We start from the raw sequence: 18,815 nt of genomic DNA on the forward strand, positions 1-18,815 counted from the left end.
TTTAACCCTAACAGCACAAGGGCCTAAAGGCCGAGTCACACTGCAGCGATAACGAAAACGATAAAGATTACGGCGCAAAGAGAACGGATTCTATTGGTTGAATTGCTTACACGCAGAATATGCCCACGCTTATTCAACCAATCGAGGGTGTGCATTGTTAGCATTCTCTTTATCGAGGTCGGTGTGACAGGGCCTTAGTTCATGCTGCAGTGCAGTTATTTGGCAGGTCAGAACCAGCATAACACCCTGTTCCTTCAGGTGAGATTTGCGGTAGCACCATGTGTAAATCTTTTGAGTAGGATTGGTTCTGAAAAGAATCGGTTGTTGACAACTCAATGTTTCGATCAGTATGAAGACGATCGGAGCATACTGATTGAAACGTTCAGTTGTCAATCATTACTAAATGTACAAGAGAGTTTCACTTGGTTGTACCGCAAACCTCGCCTGATTATACTCCCAACACTCCTACTTACAAGACTTCAAACACCCTTTTGTGGCGTGTCATGGCCTAGCGGTTAACAGCACCGGACTCGAGCTGTGATATTTCTGATCTGCAGAAGGTGGGTTCGAGTCCCAATCGTGACTCCAGTATCCTTATTAAGCAAGACACTTAACCATGATGCTTCGACCTTCGGATGGAATTAAAGCCGTTGGTCCCGTGTGTTGTGCACCTTGTAAACCATTACATGGTGCTATGTAAAAGGAGTAGTTCTTATAATTCAAACATGCATGTAGTCCCACATATCTTAATGCAGGAAAATACTTAATGTTGAAGCGCCATGAGTGTCACTGAGTGAGGGCTATGAGCACTATATAAGAAGCCACTATTATTGTTATTGTTTAAGGTGCTACACATGTACATAAGGGCATTTCCAAGCCAAAGTGGACATGACACAAAAAAAATCAAATTGTGCCTACATGTTTCTTTACACTTTCTTATTATTCCAAACACATGCCAGGATCAACTTCAAAACTTTTTTTAGGATTTGCTTCACAGTTTGATTATTAAAATATCATTTGTTCGGAAAGTGTATTTTTCCGTGGGAAAACTTAAAAAACTTCAAATGGGTCCAATGTTTTCAGCATAAGCAGTTTTCAATAAAAGTCATTACATTTTATATCCATGAAATATGGTGTACAAGAAATATTCATCCATGTTTAAACATCACCCTCCACTTTTCCTTTCATCGCTTACCTTCAGATACTTTAGATATAGTGTAGCACGAGTTACCGAAACACACATTTTTTAACTTTACTACAAAATGGTGACACTTTAATTGATGCCAATGAATATCTATCTTCTACCATTGGTGCCTCAAGTATTTATAAGAAATTGAACTGTCAAGCATTATCTACTACATTATAATGATCCGTTAAAAACTGTTGCACGAGTTACCGGTAGCACGAGTTACCGATGTAGCACGAGTTACCGCAATTCACTCTCCCCTAAACCAGCAGGAGGATTCAGTTAGTTTTACCAAGTATTACTTGGCAACAACTGAGAGCTCTCTTCTGCATATAATGATATGCATAAATGCAATAGTAAAGCCTGGGGTCTATGGTAGGCAGTGGCAGGCAAACTACTAAAGACCTAAACACTGAGATTTGTGATGGTCGATGGTTTGTAAATATTGTGGTTGAATATGAAGCTTTATAAAAGGAGACCACTTTCCCGGTGAAGTTGTGCAAATTGGGCAAAATTATTTTACAAGTTGCTGAGGAATGCTATTTAAGAAACTTGGACATTTTTTGAAATAATAGTAAGTTGTTAATGGCCGGACAAACTGTAGCATGAGTTACCGTAGCACGAGTTACCATGTTTTTGCATGTCAATGTGAAATTAAGAAGAGCACATACTTTCTAAGGTATACCATAATAAACTTTGGCATAGTAGTTACTCATCATATAATCAATAAGACTTGATTGGTTTTTGTTTTTGGACACGATCAAAATAAAAAATGGGTAATTTTTTTAGCATGTCCTCTGCTCTTAGCACGAGTTACCGATATTCACAAATACACTGTTTTTGTGTTATAAATTGTTTATTTTTACTTAAAAAAGATTTTTTTTGATCATTTTACAAGTTGCTGAGGAATTCTGTTTAACAAACTTTTACATTTTGTGAAACAATAGTACTTCGTTAATGGCCGGACAAACTGTAGCACGAGTTACCGTAGCATGAGTTACGATGTTTTTTGCATGTCAATGTGAAATTAAGAAGAGCACATCTTTCTAAGGTATACCATAATAAACTTTGGCATAGTACATGTAGTTACTCATCATATAATCAATTAGACTTGATTGGTTTTTGTTTTAGGACACGATCAAAATAAAAATGGGTAATTTTTTAGCATGTCCTCTGCTCGTAGTACGAGTTACCGATATTCAGAGCTGTCTCATGCATACAACAATTAATTTTTTTCTCGTCAAATTACTATGAGGATCTAGCCTTGGATGTTGGCTTTCAAAATACAAAACATTAAGATTCAAATCAAATATTGTTTAATAACTGGAGCCTGGATTATGAAAAAGGACACCATAAACTGTAGCACGAGTTACCGTGGAAATGCCCATAATTGGTTCTCATAAAATGTATCACTTCAATAACCTATCTTTCTGAAAGTTTGTATTTACTCAGCGCCTTGAGTACCTTGTTTGGTAGATACGTGTGCTAAACAAGACTTCAATATTATTGTTATTATTATTTTTACATTCCTTCAGGGCCTTGCAGGCTTCTGTGAGAAAAGTGAGAACCCCGACCTTAAGACAGAACTGGTTGATGTTTACAGTCACCTGGGAGAGCTGCTGGTTACAAAAGACAACAAGAAATGGCTTGATGTATCGGAGAAACTTGCCAAACTCCACTGTCAACTTGGCAAGACTCAAGAGGTAAGCCAAGGGGTACCTCTCTCTCTCTGTTTCACGTAAATAAACTCAAACGTGTACCACAGCAAATACAACGTGCACATGATAGGGCTGGAACGTTTACCGGTTTACCCGGTTACCCGGTTTAATTGTAAAACAATGTTAAAATCCATCTCCAAGTTGCATGCAGTCAGCCACATAAACCCATATTTGAACACGGATTACCCCCAGAGATAAAAAGATTTGGGGTTGAACAAAGAAAATTGACTAGAGTGGGAATGGAACCAACCACCTCTGGATTAACGTGCCGGCGCTCTACCAACTGAGCTATCTAGTCCTATGTTGGCGGTCTCCCTAATTTGGTGGAGCGTCGGCATGTTAATCTGGAGGTCGTTGGTTCGAGTCGCACTCTAGTAAATTTTCTTTGTTCAACCCATTTAAAATTTACCATAGGTGAATTTGACATAGGTGAGAATCAAAGCACGCCTCTACTCCCATAAACGTCCTTAGCTGGGAATCAAACCATTGCCTTATTGGTGAGAGGCGAGCACTTTAGGCACTGCGCCAACCACGCCACATGGTTAAAACAGTTAACAGGAAGCCACAACTTCCATTCAACAATTAAGGAAAATAAACTGCATTTACACTTTACATTGTGGCCATGTTATAATGGAATTAAAAGTGGGTTAAATCACACTAATTTTCCAGGCAATTCAAGTGCTGAAGGCCATCATAAAGTCAGGAGAAACATCGGACCCAGCAGCTTGTTTGAGATCCTGGATACAGATTACTGAACTCTTGGCTGGAGTCAAGGTGTTATCAAAGGATGACGTCTTCCTGGTAAGTTGTAGTCTAGTTCATAGTTCGCATAAATTTCAAAGTCATTTAAAGTAATTGGACACTTTCTGTAAACCTAGCTAGCGAGCCGTGCACGCCGTGTTAGCATGGCCAGTTGTGCTGAAAACACAGACAAAAATTTGATGCACGGCTTGGGTGAAGCCGTGCTGTCTAATAATTTCAGTGAAAATTACTTAACTTCTTTTATTATTTTGTTTAAGAACAGCAGTGAGTAAAATTAGATTTGGTTTTACCAGATTTCCTTCTTCTTTTTGAATCAAAATTTCAACGACGCAACCATAAAACAATCACTCGAAGTTGCCTCGAAAACGTTGACCACATTGCGACCACACAAAACAATGCACAAACCACACAATACATATACAACGCACGTGCAAATTACACAACGCAAGCGAGACACGCAGACTTCGTTTTAACAGTCAATCGTCATCATCGACCGTCATCAGCTGGCAGCATGAACTCCGTGCACGCGTGGTATGATAGAGGCGAATTCACACGCGTTTTCGTTCAGATTATTTTAGGTACCAATCTCATCTCCACGATCCTACAAACCACCGCGCTCCGGATTTGTCTACTATGACGTCAGTATCGGTAATTGAGTGACACGCGGCACAGTGCACCTTTTACCGCATCAATCTGCATTTGCTTTGTAGATTGGTTCCGCAGTTTTTCCCAACTCGACGGCGGCAAACATGACAATCTTTTTTCCTTTTTTCACATCGTTTGTTCGTTGTAGAGTTTGTTTGAAACATCAAGACTTTTTTGGATTTCAATGTTTGCATCTCTTGGGTGGTAATGCAGTCATACCTCCATGATGCAGTTGACAAAACGATGTTTATTTTCCGCTCGAAAGGTTCAAAAACTGGTTCATGTTTCTTTTCAAATCTCAAGTCGGTTTTGCTGTAGACCTCCCAAATTTATTTGTCAATGCATGGTACGTTTTTTTGCCCAGTGGAACTACTTAAATGGCACTGTCTTTCTTAACTGTCTGTTATTTATTCTCCGCAGAATGTTTACAAATTGCCTTTGACCCAGTTTCAACAATTAAACAACCTATAAGACTTAAACGTGATGAAAACTTAACAAATACTAAGGAAAATATAAATTACCATGATCAGTCAGTTTAAATTAAGCAAACAATTATGGTACATGTACATGTTAATCACTCTTGGCATTTTGGTTGGTTGCAAATATTTGTGTGAATCATTATTTTACATTAATTAATTGATTTGTTTAAAATAAATACAACAACTATTATCAGCTTCTTGACCTTAGGCCTATAGTTCTGAAATCGAATGGACAAGAATGGATAGAAAATTTACATTAGTAAATGATAACTCTTAATTTCTTCAATACCTCCTCATTTTTTTGTAGTCGTTAAGCAAAAATTTGTATCAAGAGTAACACATGCCCAAAGAATATTTTGTTGACAGTAAACTTGTACTGCATTATTTGATCGCGTTTGAATCATTTCAGGCTAAATGGGTCCAAGCGCAGCTCCATGGTCCAAGTAACTGCTTTGAACTGGCCTAATATTGACCCATAAACATTTTATAGAATTTAATAATGTATAGTGGACGTCGATCACCTATACAATATCTGTGCTTTAAAGCCTCTCATTTTCGAGTTGAAAACATAACAAAAGACAGACTTGTCGCTGCGCGCTCGTGTTGTGTGCTACACACACGTTTCTATTTTTTAGGTCCAGTGGTTAGACTGCAGTACATGTACTTGCCCTCACAAGGTTGTTGGTTCGAATCTTATCAAGCTAACCGCTGATTTCACAATGACTAAAATATGTATTGTCGTCTAGTTACTGAATCGCAATCTCTTGATTTGTGCATTTCTATCGTAGATGTTAAACCAATGTTTGTATGAAAGAGATTGGCTGTTGCCAGCATGGTGACGACAACGCCAGAGCTTGGGCTCAGTGAACTACAATTTGCTCGGCCACGACATACCAAAATTGAGAAAATAGAGTTGGCTGTTGCAAACTACTTACCAACCAAAAGGACATGATGCAAAAAAAGGGCCTTCCTCATGGGTTTGAGAAAGACTCTGTTAGGGTTGATACATCGGGCCATTAACTAGTTTTTCCAAGATGCTAGATGTCCCAACTTGAGACACTGACAACAGACAAACTTCTGTGCAATTAATTTCTTTGCACTTAATTGTTGTCTGGTTGAACGAGTTTGAAATGAGTCAGTGCATTTACATAATGTAGTCTCTTTGAATTGGCTGCTTCTGGTTCATCATCAAATATTCATTCCCCACCCTGTATAATTTATTTATTTTTGCTTCATAGTTGGACAAAGCCTACAAAGTTATTCTTGAAACTGAAGCGTCAGAACCACAGCATTTCAGTGGCTACATCAAATTTTTGAAGAAGGTAAAAAATTCATACTTATTAAAGGCACTGGAAACTATTGGTAATTACTTAAAATAATTGTTAGCATAAAGACTTACAATGTACTTGGTAAGGAGCTATGGAGAGCTGTCGATAATATACATGATATACATGATATATGTTCACTTATCGAAAAGGGGTTCGCCCCTGTGTTCCTGGCTGTGGCTGCTTAACGCGCCGTAGCCCCTTGTAAGGTGCTACATAATTCATCACATCAATAACCGTTCTTTCTGAAAGTTTATACTCAGCGCCTTTAAGTACCTTGTTAGTAGATATTACTATTATAAAACATTGTAAGAAAGGGCTCCCTCTGAAGTAACATAGTTTAAAATAAAAAGAGGTAATTTTTTACTTAAATGTTAATATTTCTCACTCAAATATCAATAATAAAACTGAATCTAATTTGGTGGTGTTTTTCCTTGCCTTTTAATAGCGAGATGACATCACCAGCGACATTGTCCAATCAGAATGTCTGAAGATGCATGACCGGTTTCCACTCGACCCTTACCCCCTCACAGTCATCTCAGAGTTATTCTTGACGCATCAGCCAGGTGGGTATTATGTGGACTGGTCCCTAGTCTTGGTTCCAAGACCATTGGTGTTGCACGGTCACACACAATACAACCAACGTTCCGATCTATGCATGGCAAACTGTACACGCTTGCAAAGAACGAAAGTAGGAGCTGGCGCTCTGTTTCTCTGATTTCCAGATACGGAAATCAGAGAAACAGAGTGCCCGCTACGTTCGTTCTTTACAAGCGTGTACAGTTTTTTGCTATGCTGATAGATCGGAACGTTGGTTGTATGTGACCGTGCATTACATGGTCTTGGAACCTAGACTAACTGGTCCCCTGTCTTTATCTGCATCCGCAAGGATAAAGACAGGCACTGGGCCCAATTTCATACAGCTGCTTAAGCCAAAAGTATTGCTTAACAATTTTCTGCTTAGCAGAAATGAGCAGGATACCAGTCACAATTTGTACATGTGACATGGTATTTTAGCTGGTAAACCTGATCTGGAAAGCATATTTTTGTTGAGCCTATTTCCTTTTTGTGCTATAAGCAGCTCTATGAAATGGGGCCCTAGTCTTACAGGCCTAGTGATTTTATTGGAGACAATGATTTTGTTGTGCTGTGTCGTAAACTTTCCATATCTGTGTTATGGTTGGTCTGAGGTGATGTAGCGATCAGCTTGAACTTTTGACCGTCTGCATGCAGCGTACATGTGCATAATGTTGTGTACATCACGCTGTTTTATTCACTTTGTTATACATGTATGTGTACATGTACATTTGTTAATTGACTGAGAATCTCCTTGTGAAATTAATGTGAGGTCAAAGGTACACTTGTCAGGAAGTAAGGCTGAATTCGAATTGGCGGCTACGGCTACGGCTGTTGCCAAGGATGTTGCTAAGGACGTCCTATACCTTAACGCATGGTGACGTGGAAATCTAGCCATAGCCGTAGCTGTAGCGACCAATTCGCACTTAGTCTAAGTTAACTAGGGAAAAAACTTGTAAGCTTCGAGCACAATAATTTTTAATTTTAGTCTGTTTGGGATTTCTTTTTTTCTCTCATAAATGTCAGCAAAATGGTGGTATTTTTAAACAGCATAACAACTACTGTATAGCAGTCTATACATGTACATGGATGTTCAACTTAGGGCCAAATGTCACGCCTAATGGTGCTGAATAAAGTAATTTATAAATCAATTAAAAAATTTGACAATGTGTGTGTTACTCTTTGTGACAGAAACATTGGAGGATGAAGCGTTGCAAATTTACACCAAGCTGCAAGAACTGGATGGAGCATCCGGCATTGCATCACTCGGTCTTGGACAGGTGTTTCTAGCACGGAAGGAATACACCACTGCGAGAGACAGTCTTCAAAGAGGTGAGTTTTTTTTTTCTGTCATCCTGTTTACTTCCTTTCCGTAGTTGTTAAAAGCAACGGACACCTTTGGTAATTTCAAAAGGCCAGTATGTCCACTTGGTGTCATCCGAACATATGCATAAGTTAACAAATCTGTCAAAATTTGGACTCAATTGATCATCGAGGTTGCAAGAGATATAGTGAAAGAAAAAACACCCACGTACAATGTACATACATGTACATGTGCAGTAGCACAAATTTCTGTGGTTTCAGATGCCTTAAAAAGGCCTCGGGCCTGAAGTCATTTTACATTTGAATGAGAAATTACCTCGTTCTCGAAAAACTATGATACTTGAGAGGGAGCCGTTTCCCACAGTGTTTTATACTACATGTATGAACAGCTCACCATTGATCGTTTCCATGTAAGTTTTTATGCTGAAAATTAGTTTGAGTATAATTGCCAATTGGTGTCCAGTGCCTTTAAAGAGGGGCTCCAAGGTCAAATTGAGTTGTGTGCTCCACTCATTTCCAACAGAAGGAGTCCTCATGAAAGTACTGAAGTAGTTTTTGGACTCCATTTTAACTTGAGGTTTGAGACTTGGTAATTTGCTTTCACGGGCTTAACATATTGGAAAAGTAAAACCTAATTTGATCTTGGAACCCCATATAACCTTTGCCTTTCTAGAGCTGGGCCCAATTACCTCAGAATTCTGCGCTTATGATCACAATTCCTCGCTAACGTGCAAGCGCCAAATTTCTGCGCTAGCCTTGTAAGCGTAGAATGCCTAGTGACGTGGAGTACGCATGCGCAGAAGTTAAAAATCGCTGATAACTCGTGAAACACGCTTGCCGTAAGCACAGAATTCCCTGCTTCCGTAAGCGCCGATTCTGTGCTTGCGGTAAGCAGAGCCATGAATTTGGGCCCAGGTGTCTTACCACTAGACCACCGAGATAGCCCGGTACACGTATGTTTTGTTTTAGCCCGGAGATTGTGCAGTACATGTAGCTAGACATACAGCTAGAGGCAGTTTGAATCTTAACAATTCGATAGATGCTGAAATTTGCATCAGAGATAAAGAATGTTAACTGTATGTGTTCTTCACATAGGTCTTCAGACCTGCAGAGATAATGTACATGGCTGGCTCTACTTAGCTAGAACCCAATTGTATACGCATGACAGTCAAGCATCAGTGGACTCAACGAAAACAGGTACGAGACAAAATTGCATATTAACCCTCCCACCAATCAATACCGTTCACTGTGGGGTTGAATAACCTTTATTGTTTCGATATGATAACAAGCATCAATAGTAAACTCAGTGATAAGGCCAAGTTAAAAAATACCAGTTGTCATGGTTGAAATGGTTGATCGCCTGGATGTTTCCAAAAAGAGGAGGATGAGGTCCTTTTTATGTTTTATTTTTCATTTATTTCAAAGGTGTCCGCAAAGCACTTTAATTCAAATTGGTCACCAATTCATCAGTTGAAGTCCACATCTTACTTTATGTAGTTACAAGTTCCTAAAGATTATTATTTCAAATGAGAAATACAAAGAAAATTTGTCTTTTTTAAGAAATAAATTAAATAAAAAAAAGCAAAAAAATAAGACGCGGCCTCGAAAAAGGATGTGGGAGGGGACGATCAACTGATATTTTTTTGTTATTTGGCCTAACATGTATTGACGCAGTGCGCTGCCAATTGTTGTAAGCCTCATCATTTAGAAACATGCACGAAATCCCTGAATAGACTGCTGAAATCATTTCCAGAATACGATGCGCTGACAGAGTCAAGAAGAAGGCTCACATGGCTTTTGCTTTCTCCTCTTTTCGATATTTAAAGGTATCAAGATATTGAAAGTAAAAAAGAACCTGGCATCATCTCAACTCAAGAGGGCTCTCTTGATTGTACAAGCCAAAGCACTTTTAGATGGAGCCTCTGTGGGTGAAGCGGAGGAAGCTTTACAGATCTACAAAAAGGTAAGTTTCTTCTTTATTTCAGGCCTGTTATTTATCAGGATTTTTCATGACTTCTGATTTTTTTCATCAATCGCCTATCGTCTTTAGTTTTTCTAGTAAAGTTTCAAGCTGCTCTCACAAGTGGGATGTCATGGTCCAACTGTCTAGAGCAGTTGACCTAAGTTCAAACCCTCGCCTGGTCAATTTGTGACACATGTTTTCCTTCATTCTTTGAGCAAGGCACTTTATCAAAGGACTACATAAGGATACCGACGAGAGTTTTTTTTTTTTTCTGGAGGAGGAACTTTATTCAAACTACTTGAATTTAAAAACTTTAATATAAAATCTACACAAATTAGTGGTAAAACTAACTTCTTTTAGAACTGTAATGTATGCGTGGCAATACGAAAAAAAAGCAAATGGCATAGAAAATGAAATTGTGTGCATGGCATTTGAGTACATAGCAATGTACATAGCTGAAATTCATTTAAAATGGTTCAAGTAGATTTTAATTGTGTAAAAAAAAACCAGTCATTTCGAATACCCTTTTCCAGTGGTATTCCGAAAGGTTCGGGAAAAGCTCTGTTGCGCCATCACTCATTGCTCATGTTATGTCATAGCTGGGAGCTCCAATTGGTATACATGTAGCCGCTTGGTATAACTAAGAAACCTCCCAGACATGACGTCAAAGCATTGTCATTTTGATGCACGCAGTGTTTTTAGTTTTTCAAAACCTTGAGGTTGGGGCCTGATTTTTTATTTTATAAATACAAAAAAATCAGAAGTGTACAAAATAGTATCGAAATTACATTTAAATGGTAAACAAACACGTTTTAAACAAGATTAAATAGCATTCCCGTCAAAAAAAATTCCCTCAACTACCTGTTTAACAAAGACAATTTTTTCCATGACACAATAATGATTAATTTCATTTTTTAATTAGTACAAACAAGGGCTTTACTTTTGGGAGAAGTTGGCCTCAGTGATTTTTAAGCGCTGGTTACTGAGGCATAAAGAAATTAGTGAAACAAAAAAATGTAATCATCTAGATAAATCAAAATATGAACATAATTGAGGCCGACAGGGAGCCACTGAAGAATATTAAATGTGGCACTAATATTAAATCGACGGAGTACAAGGTAAAGGAATTCAAAAATGGGTATACATGTTTACATGTGACTAGGTATTCTAAAAGCGCAATATATAACATACATGTAGCAAAGCAAACAAAGAAATTGAGTGACTCTGTACATGCGGAAAAACAAAAGAAAAACTAAGCAATACCATCGTAATGTTTAGACTACAAATAAATGAAACAAATATGGCAAGTGACAAAATGAGAACTGGCGCAAACCGGTTGTCACTGGATCAGACCAGAAGGGTTAGCAGTTGGAACTGCAAAATAAACTGTTCATATGAAGTTCAAAATGTTCAACATTTACTGAATGAGTTAAAGTAAAAAATAAATAAAAAAGTTGCTACTTTTTTAAAGCAACCACCAGTATCTCAATATTGTAAAGCAAACTTGCATTAAATGATAGCTAGTTGACATTCAATCAAGCATGCTCAACCTTAAGACGTTGCTCATACATCTTCAGATAAAATGGCATGTTGGGATCAATGCAGCGCTGGATATCTGCAGTGATGTCGGCATCACCAGAACTTGCTCCCTTGCCTGGCGAGCGCCTCTTGAAGCCTGTGCTATCACGAAAGCTTTCAAAGGCTGGAATGTTTTCAATTATTAGCTTAAATTTATCGTTTATCGTCCAAGTATCACTGATACCTTTGTCCCAAGTGAGCTGACGATCAGAGTAAGGAAGACCCAATTTATCGCATAAAGCTGCCAGCATCCCTGCTGGGTCATTCATTAGGTCGTCCCCATCAATGATAGCGGGGTTTTCATCCAAATGATTCTCCTTAAGGTACTGGTACAACTCGTAAGATTGCTTGAAGACTGTTGTGTATGATATTGTTTCTGCGTTGTCCAATTGATAATCTTTGAAGGGCACTGGTGCTTGGTTTGACTGTGCTTGGGCGATCTCGTACTCTATTCTCTTAAAAGACAGAAAGACGTCTCGTGGATGTCTTATCAGAAAGACATGACGGTAACCCTTGGGAAGACTGTCATACTTGTAATCCAAACAAAAAGCCATCTCTTTGGAGAGGACAACTTTTCCGGGATAGTCTCTAGCCAAGGTGTTTTTAACCCAGTCGTATGAGGCGACTGAGCTCGGGAATACGCAGCCTCCATCAACAATTTTTCCGTCTACTTCAGAAGTGGCTTCTGTGGACAGTTTTGGCGGGGCCGGACCGACGCGGTTATCTGGTCCAAAGTAGAAAGCAGTGGTGTACAATTCATGAAAGATTTTAGAGTTTTGGATCCCACTCAGGCTCTTCGTGAGGGCGTTGGAGCGTGATCTAGGGACAGCCCAGATAATTGTCGGTACTGGCTCACTCATCATGATCAAAATCAAACTAAGGAGAAATTTTTGAAAAAGCAAAAAGCATTTCAGTATGGACTCTGAGTGGCTTCAAATCAAATGTTGTGTTAAGCTTTTTAAAGGCAGTGGACACTATTGGTAATTCTTAAAATAATTATTAGCATAAAACCTTACTTGGTAATGAGTAATGGGGAGCTGTTGGTCATTGTTGGTAGTATAAAACATTGTGAGAAACGGCTCCCTCTGAAGTAACGTAGTTTTCAAGAAAGAGAAATCAAGCATCTGGAAGCACACAACTTCGTGTGACATGGGTGTTTTTTCTTTCATTATTATCTTGCAAATACTAATTGAGATAAAAATTTTACAGGTTTGTTATTTTATGCATGTTGAGATACACCAAGTGAGAAGACTGGACTTTGCCAATTACCAATAGTGTCCAGTCCTTTAAAGCAATCGCACAACATCGGTAAACAATATTTGTCGAAAGGCCCACACTTCGTGTATCACAAGTTAATATAAAATAACAAACCTGTGAAAATTTAGAATCTATCGGTCATCGGAGTCGGGAGAAAATAACGGTGAAACCCACCCTTGTTTCCTCAGGTTTTACTGTGACATGACATGTGTTTAAAATAAATCCTTAATTCTCGATATCGGGAATTGATATTTTTTTTTAACTGTTTTCTCAAAAGGTAAAGCATTTAATGGAATAATATTTCTAGGGAAGTCTTTCACCATTACCTTCTGTAAACCCTGTACGTTATTTGTAAATCTGTGAACTTTTAATATTGTTCTGTTCAGAAAGTGTCCAGGGGCTTTAATCCTTCTTTTGGGCAAACTTGCTTAAAAAAAAAAAAAAAAAATACACAAAAACAGTTCATGCTTGTGAGACCTACCTCGCTTGTCGTTAACCCAAACCAAGTGTAATCTTGTACGCAAGATTATCAATCTCAGTAGCGGTGTCTGGGTCTGAAAGCTTTTGCTGCGTCAACCTCCAGTCTATACAACCTGAAGTATCTGAATCCTGATAGAGTGTGATCAAGTCAAGGCACGACTTGTACTGTAGTTACATTGAAAGATGGGGTCGCTACTCAAGTACCTAATTTGTACTTATATGGACAAAAATTATATAATGTTTGCTTTACACATGTAGATAAAGGCCATGTAGCATTGTTGTTATCACTGACCTATCGATAGCATTTGATACCCTTGACCATGTTTAAAAGAAACAAACTCAAATTAAAATCTTAAAGTTTTGAAATAATTTGTTAAAACCAAAATCAAACTCTCAGTCACTGGTTCCAGTTGAATGCACTGAAACAATGAAAACATAAATGATCATAACTCCTGATTGCAATCATGTACTGGCTTGAAACTTAAGTCAAACATTACTTCTTACATGTAGATTCATATGAAAAGGGATAACTCAAAGTATTAATCACTGGTTTCAGTTGAATGAGCTAAAGCAATGAAAACCATTAAATGGTCATAACTCCTTATTGCAATGATGTACTGACTTGAAACTAAAGTCAAACATTGCTTCTTACAGTTAGATTCATACGAAAAGATAAAACTCAACTAATTAATCACAGATTTCAGTTGAATGAGCTAAAGCAATGAAAAACATTAAATGGTCATTGCAATGATGAACTGGCTTGAAACTGAAGTCAAACATTGCTTGTAACATGTCTAAAAAGTATACTCATATGAAAAGTTTAAACTCAAAGACTTAATCACTGGTTTCAGTTGAATGATCTAAAGCACTGAAACATTTAAAATAGACATAACTCCTTATTTCAATGATGAACTGACTTCAAACTATCGCTTTTTTCCTATAGATTAGATAAACCTCTCTTTGTGCATTTCACTGGTTCCAGTTGAATGAGCTGAAACAATGAAGACCTTAAATGAAAACCTTAAACTCCTGATTGCAATGATGTTCTGACTTTAAACTTAAGTCAAATGTTGCTTCTTACATGTAGATTATTATGAAGAGATAAAACTTAAAGAATTAATCACTGGTTATTTGAATGAGCTAAAACAATGAACAAATTGAATAGGCATAACTCCTTATTTCCATGATGTACTGACTTGAAACCTAAATCAAAATATATTAGTTTTTACATAAAGATGCATGATGAAACGATAAAACTCAAAGAGTGCATCACTGAAGAGTGCAAAGTTTTAATCAAATAACTATTGCTGCTTAGATGTACATGTACATGTATAATATGAAAAGATAAAACTCAAAGAGGCTTCCATTCTAATTCAATTCAATTCAGTAACACTTAGTGCAGTTAAATACGCTCCGAAAAGCTTAAGTAGTAGTCCCAGCCGATTTTCTACCTGCTGCCCAGGTAGTACACGTGTATGTAACTAGAACAGCAAAGCTGCCATGGCGAGCTGCTGATCACCAGATAGAACCAATGACTGACCAAAAACCTCATCATTTGTTAAACTGATACTCAAAGGGGTGGGGACATTGACAAGTATGAAGATATGACATTTAAGGTTTTCATTACTTTAGCTCATTCAACTGGAACCAGTGATCTTTGAGTTGAGTGGGGGAACTTTGTGTTAGTTGATGGTTAAAGCCATAAGACACTTTCGGTAAACAGTATTGTCCAAAGGCCCACACTTCGTGTATCACATTTTACATATTAAAACGACAAACCTGTGAAAAATTACGCTCATTCGGTCATAGTCGGGAGAAAATAACGGGGAAAACCCACCCTTGTTTCTGCACGTTTCGCAGTGTCATTACATGTGTTTAAAATAAATCAGTAATTCTCGCTATCGAGAATTGATAATTGTTTTAATGTTTTCTCGAAAAGTAAAGCATTTTCATGGAATATTATTTCAAGAGAAGTCTTTCACCATTACCTTCTGTAAACCCTGTAAGTTATTTGTAAATCCGTGAACTTTTATTTTGTTTTCTGTTCCGAAAGTGTATAAGGGCTTTAAGGGTCACCTACATGTACGTAAATGATAAGGGTCGACTTAACTTGACTGTTGACCCTTGATTAAACACTTTATGTACATTCAACCCAGGTTCACTTTTAATCAACAAAGATGTTGACAAAATAGGGTGACCGATAAGCGATAACCGAGGCCTAGATAGCTCAGGTGGTATAGAGCACCAGCATGTCTTGTCAATTTTCTTTTATTCTGGATTTTGATTTTGCTAATTGTTTTTTTTTTCTTTTTTTCTTTCAACAGCGTTTTTTTTATTTACAAAATCAACAGAGATTATGGTGTCCAAATATACAAAATTTGAACAAAAATACACTCTGCTGCCCAGCACAGATTTCCCTTTAGCAATGATGGCCCCCGGATCGGATCGCACTTCAGCAATGAAAGCCACATTTCTAAACATGAATAATTTTGTTGATCTCCATGACTTTGGTGGATTTAGAGCCCACCAATAAAATTTGTGTATCTATAATATAACACTGACCACAGGCCTGGACTATAAAATGACTGCAACAATTAATTGATTATGATCTTTGTTAATCAGCCAAACCACAGGATTGGATTAACATGGAGGCAGTAGCCTTTTTTGTCCTAGTCTTGGTCTTGGTAACCAACCCCCCCCCCTTGAAAGATAAAATTGGCGGTGACAACCTACATGTACATATACAAAAAGGTGTTAAATTTGCATCAGGGATAAAAAATATTCATTTTGGTTTTACCCATATACACCGATGTGTGTTAGCACTGTATACTCAGTACTTTCCATGAGTTCTCTGAAGATATCACAGGCATAATACTCAGGTGGTATTCAAACCCATGACCTTTGCATTTTTAGAGCAGACTGTCATACCAACTAGAGATTGCCCGAGATTTCCCGGTATCTAGAGCTAGACCCTATGTTTTGGCAGCAAGTACTACAATGATTTAACAGATGTCGAATTTGCCTCAGGGATGAAGCATACTTGAAACCAAAATGAATAAAACCTATATTATTATAAACTTAAAGGGCTCTTCTGTGAGCATTTATATCTTTACATCACCAATATGAAAATTTGTTTATTATTTCAGTTACTTTGTGACGAACAGCAGGATGATGGCAATAAGTTGGACATCCTCTGTGGACTGTGCTCAACATATCTTATTCTGGGAAATGCTGAGAAGACCAAAGAGGTAAAGTTCTAGCTTAAAATGAATTATATACCTAAAAGAGAAACCTTTGATTTGAGATTTCTAAGTTTATTGCAAGCGAACAGAAAATGTCTACACACTCCTTGTCTCTCATAATATGCACAGAGTAAATAAACTACAATTTTTAAATAATAATGTGGATATTTTTGTTTACAAATAAATACATCAATCAAATGAATAATAACTGGAACTTAAAGGGGCATCATGTCATTGCCAAAGAAATCAAGATGTTATGAGGAAAAACAACAGAAATTGAAGCAAATGGGTTTAAGCGTCCCTAAAAGGTACTGGACACTTGGTATATCCTAAACAAATACATATTGTTTAAGAAGATATAGGTAATGAGCATCAAAGAGCTTTTGATAGAATAAACAAGGTGGGAAAGGACTCCCTCTGCAGTAACATAGTTTTTGAGAAAGAGGTAATTTCTGGCTAAAGTTTTCCAATCTGAAGGCATGAAGTCCGAATGTTGTCGACTGAATGAAATCCTGCCATCAATAGCGTGACTGAAGTTCTCTCCATTCAGTTCTTGGCTAGCATGGTGATTACTGAATGAAATCCTGCCATCAATAGCCTGACTGAAGTTTTCTCCATTCAGTTCTTGGCTAGCATGGTGATTACTGAATGAAATCCTGCCATCAATAGCGTGACTGAAGTTCTCTCCATTCAGTTCTTGGCTAGCATGGTGATTACGTTCATTTTGTCGACTGAATGAAATCCTGCCATCAATAGCCTGACTGGAAGTTCTCTCCATTCAGTTCTTGGCTAGCATGATGATTACTGAATGAAATCCTGCCATCAATAGCGTGACTGAAGTTCTCTCCATTCAGTTCTTGGCTAGCATGGTGATTACGTTCATTTTGTCGACTGAATGAAATCCTGCCATCAATAGCCTGACTGGAAGTTCTCTCCATTCAGTTCTTGGCTAGCATGGTGATTACTGAATGAAATCCTGCCATCAATAGCCTGACTGGAAGTTCTCTCCATTCAGTTCTTGGCTAGCATGGTGATTACTGAATGAAATCCTGCCATCAATAGCGTGACTGAAGTTCTCTCCATTCAGTTCTTGGCTAGCATGGTGATTACGTTCATTTTTCGGACAGTCCTTGGCTTCCCCACCAGACTAAATTAAACAAAATCCAGCTGCTTTTGATGTGTTTTATTTTCCAGTTTTATGAGAAAGCAAAAGTGGTTAACAGTCAAGATGACAAGGTGTTGGCTCTCCATGGAAGGATCTGTATTGCTGAAGGTCAATTCCAACAGGCGGAACAGAGGTAATTATCGCCGACTGCAACTATAGATAATCTTTCAGGCATAGATATTCTCCCTACTTAAGTCTGATTTCCGATTATGACTTTTTTGCTCTTCGGTAAATTTGTGATAAAGTAGCTTGATAAAAGTCACTCTAAGAAGCTTCTTCATGTTCTCTATTGTAGGTCAGCCATTGTACTCAACCACATTCCTATATTTTTTTTCCAAGGACCAAATATCATGCCTGCATTTCTGGGCAAACCATGGCAGGCAAATGATGTGACCTGGGGTCAATTGAGGAATTTACAAAGCTGCAACACCAGCTATGACATTGTGGTTTATTAATGTCATAAACATTATATATGTTGGGAAGTACATGTACTTGCTTTTGTAATATACAAAAGTCTAACTTTTTTGTTATCTGAAAGCTCTTCTTATCGTATATTTGATGAGAAAAACACCCAGTTTTTTCGGACCTGTCGTCGGTTTCACCAAATTCTCCTAACTGAGGATTAATCTTGGGACTTTTTATAGGATGAGTGGCGTTCCAAAACCATAGACGTTAGGACGCATTGAACCCATCCTGAGTTACTCGTCCTAACTTGAGATAAGATTAATCCTAGCGTTTTGTGAAATCAGCTGCTGACTTAAGAGTTATTGAGAAATCAAAATGGCTTCCATGAAAAAACGTCTTCTCTTGACTAATATTTTCTCTGGAAGTTAATTGTACATGTAACACACCCATGATATGATTGTTTAATTTGGTAAGGTTTCTTGACACTTTGAGTCTTGCATCAGACTGTGGACTTTACCATTTCTGGCTGGGAAAGGTTTACTGGGAGATGGGACAGACAACAAGGAGTGACAAGTCAAAGATACTGGCGTCACTGTTGAAGGTACATGTAACACCATTCAGTTTAAAGTGGGAACAAACTGTTTTTTGTATATTGTGTTTTTCGCTAATACACCATGTGTATATTCAGTTTGGTTTTTACCCATAAACACC

General features: G+C 37.9%; 1 protein-coding gene across 2 annotated transcripts in view; it reads left to right on the forward strand.

Annotated features, from left to right (window-relative positions):
* LOC117296164 (tetratricopeptide repeat protein 37-like) overlaps nt 1–18,815 on the forward strand; it is a 49,104-nt gene that overhangs the window by 3,627 nt on the left and 26,662 nt on the right. For both annotated transcript variants that reach the window (XM_033779049.1, XM_033779048.1), the window contains exons 4-13: nt 2,722–2,889; nt 3,574–3,705; nt 6,029–6,112; nt 6,564–6,681; nt 7,883–8,023; nt 9,110–9,211; nt 9,841–9,977; nt 16,439–16,540; nt 17,729–17,832; nt 18,579–18,705. In XM_033779049.1, coding sequence (XP_033634940.1) covers nt 2,722–2,889; nt 3,574–3,705; nt 6,029–6,112; nt 6,564–6,681; nt 7,883–8,023; nt 9,110–9,211; nt 9,841–9,977; nt 16,439–16,540; nt 17,729–17,832; nt 18,579–18,705 — 1,215 coding nt within the window. The remainder of the gene's footprint in view (nt 1–2,721; nt 2,890–3,573; nt 3,706–6,028; nt 6,113–6,563; nt 6,682–7,882; nt 8,024–9,109; nt 9,212–9,840; nt 9,978–16,438; nt 16,541–17,728; nt 17,833–18,578; nt 18,706–18,815) is intronic.

The sequence above is a fragment of the Asterias rubens genome, chromosome 10, assembly GCF_902459465.1.
Source record: "Asterias rubens chromosome 10, eAstRub1.3, whole genome shotgun sequence".
In the NCBI taxonomy this organism is placed as follows: domain Eukaryota; kingdom Metazoa; phylum Echinodermata; class Asteroidea; order Forcipulatida; family Asteriidae; genus Asterias; species Asterias rubens.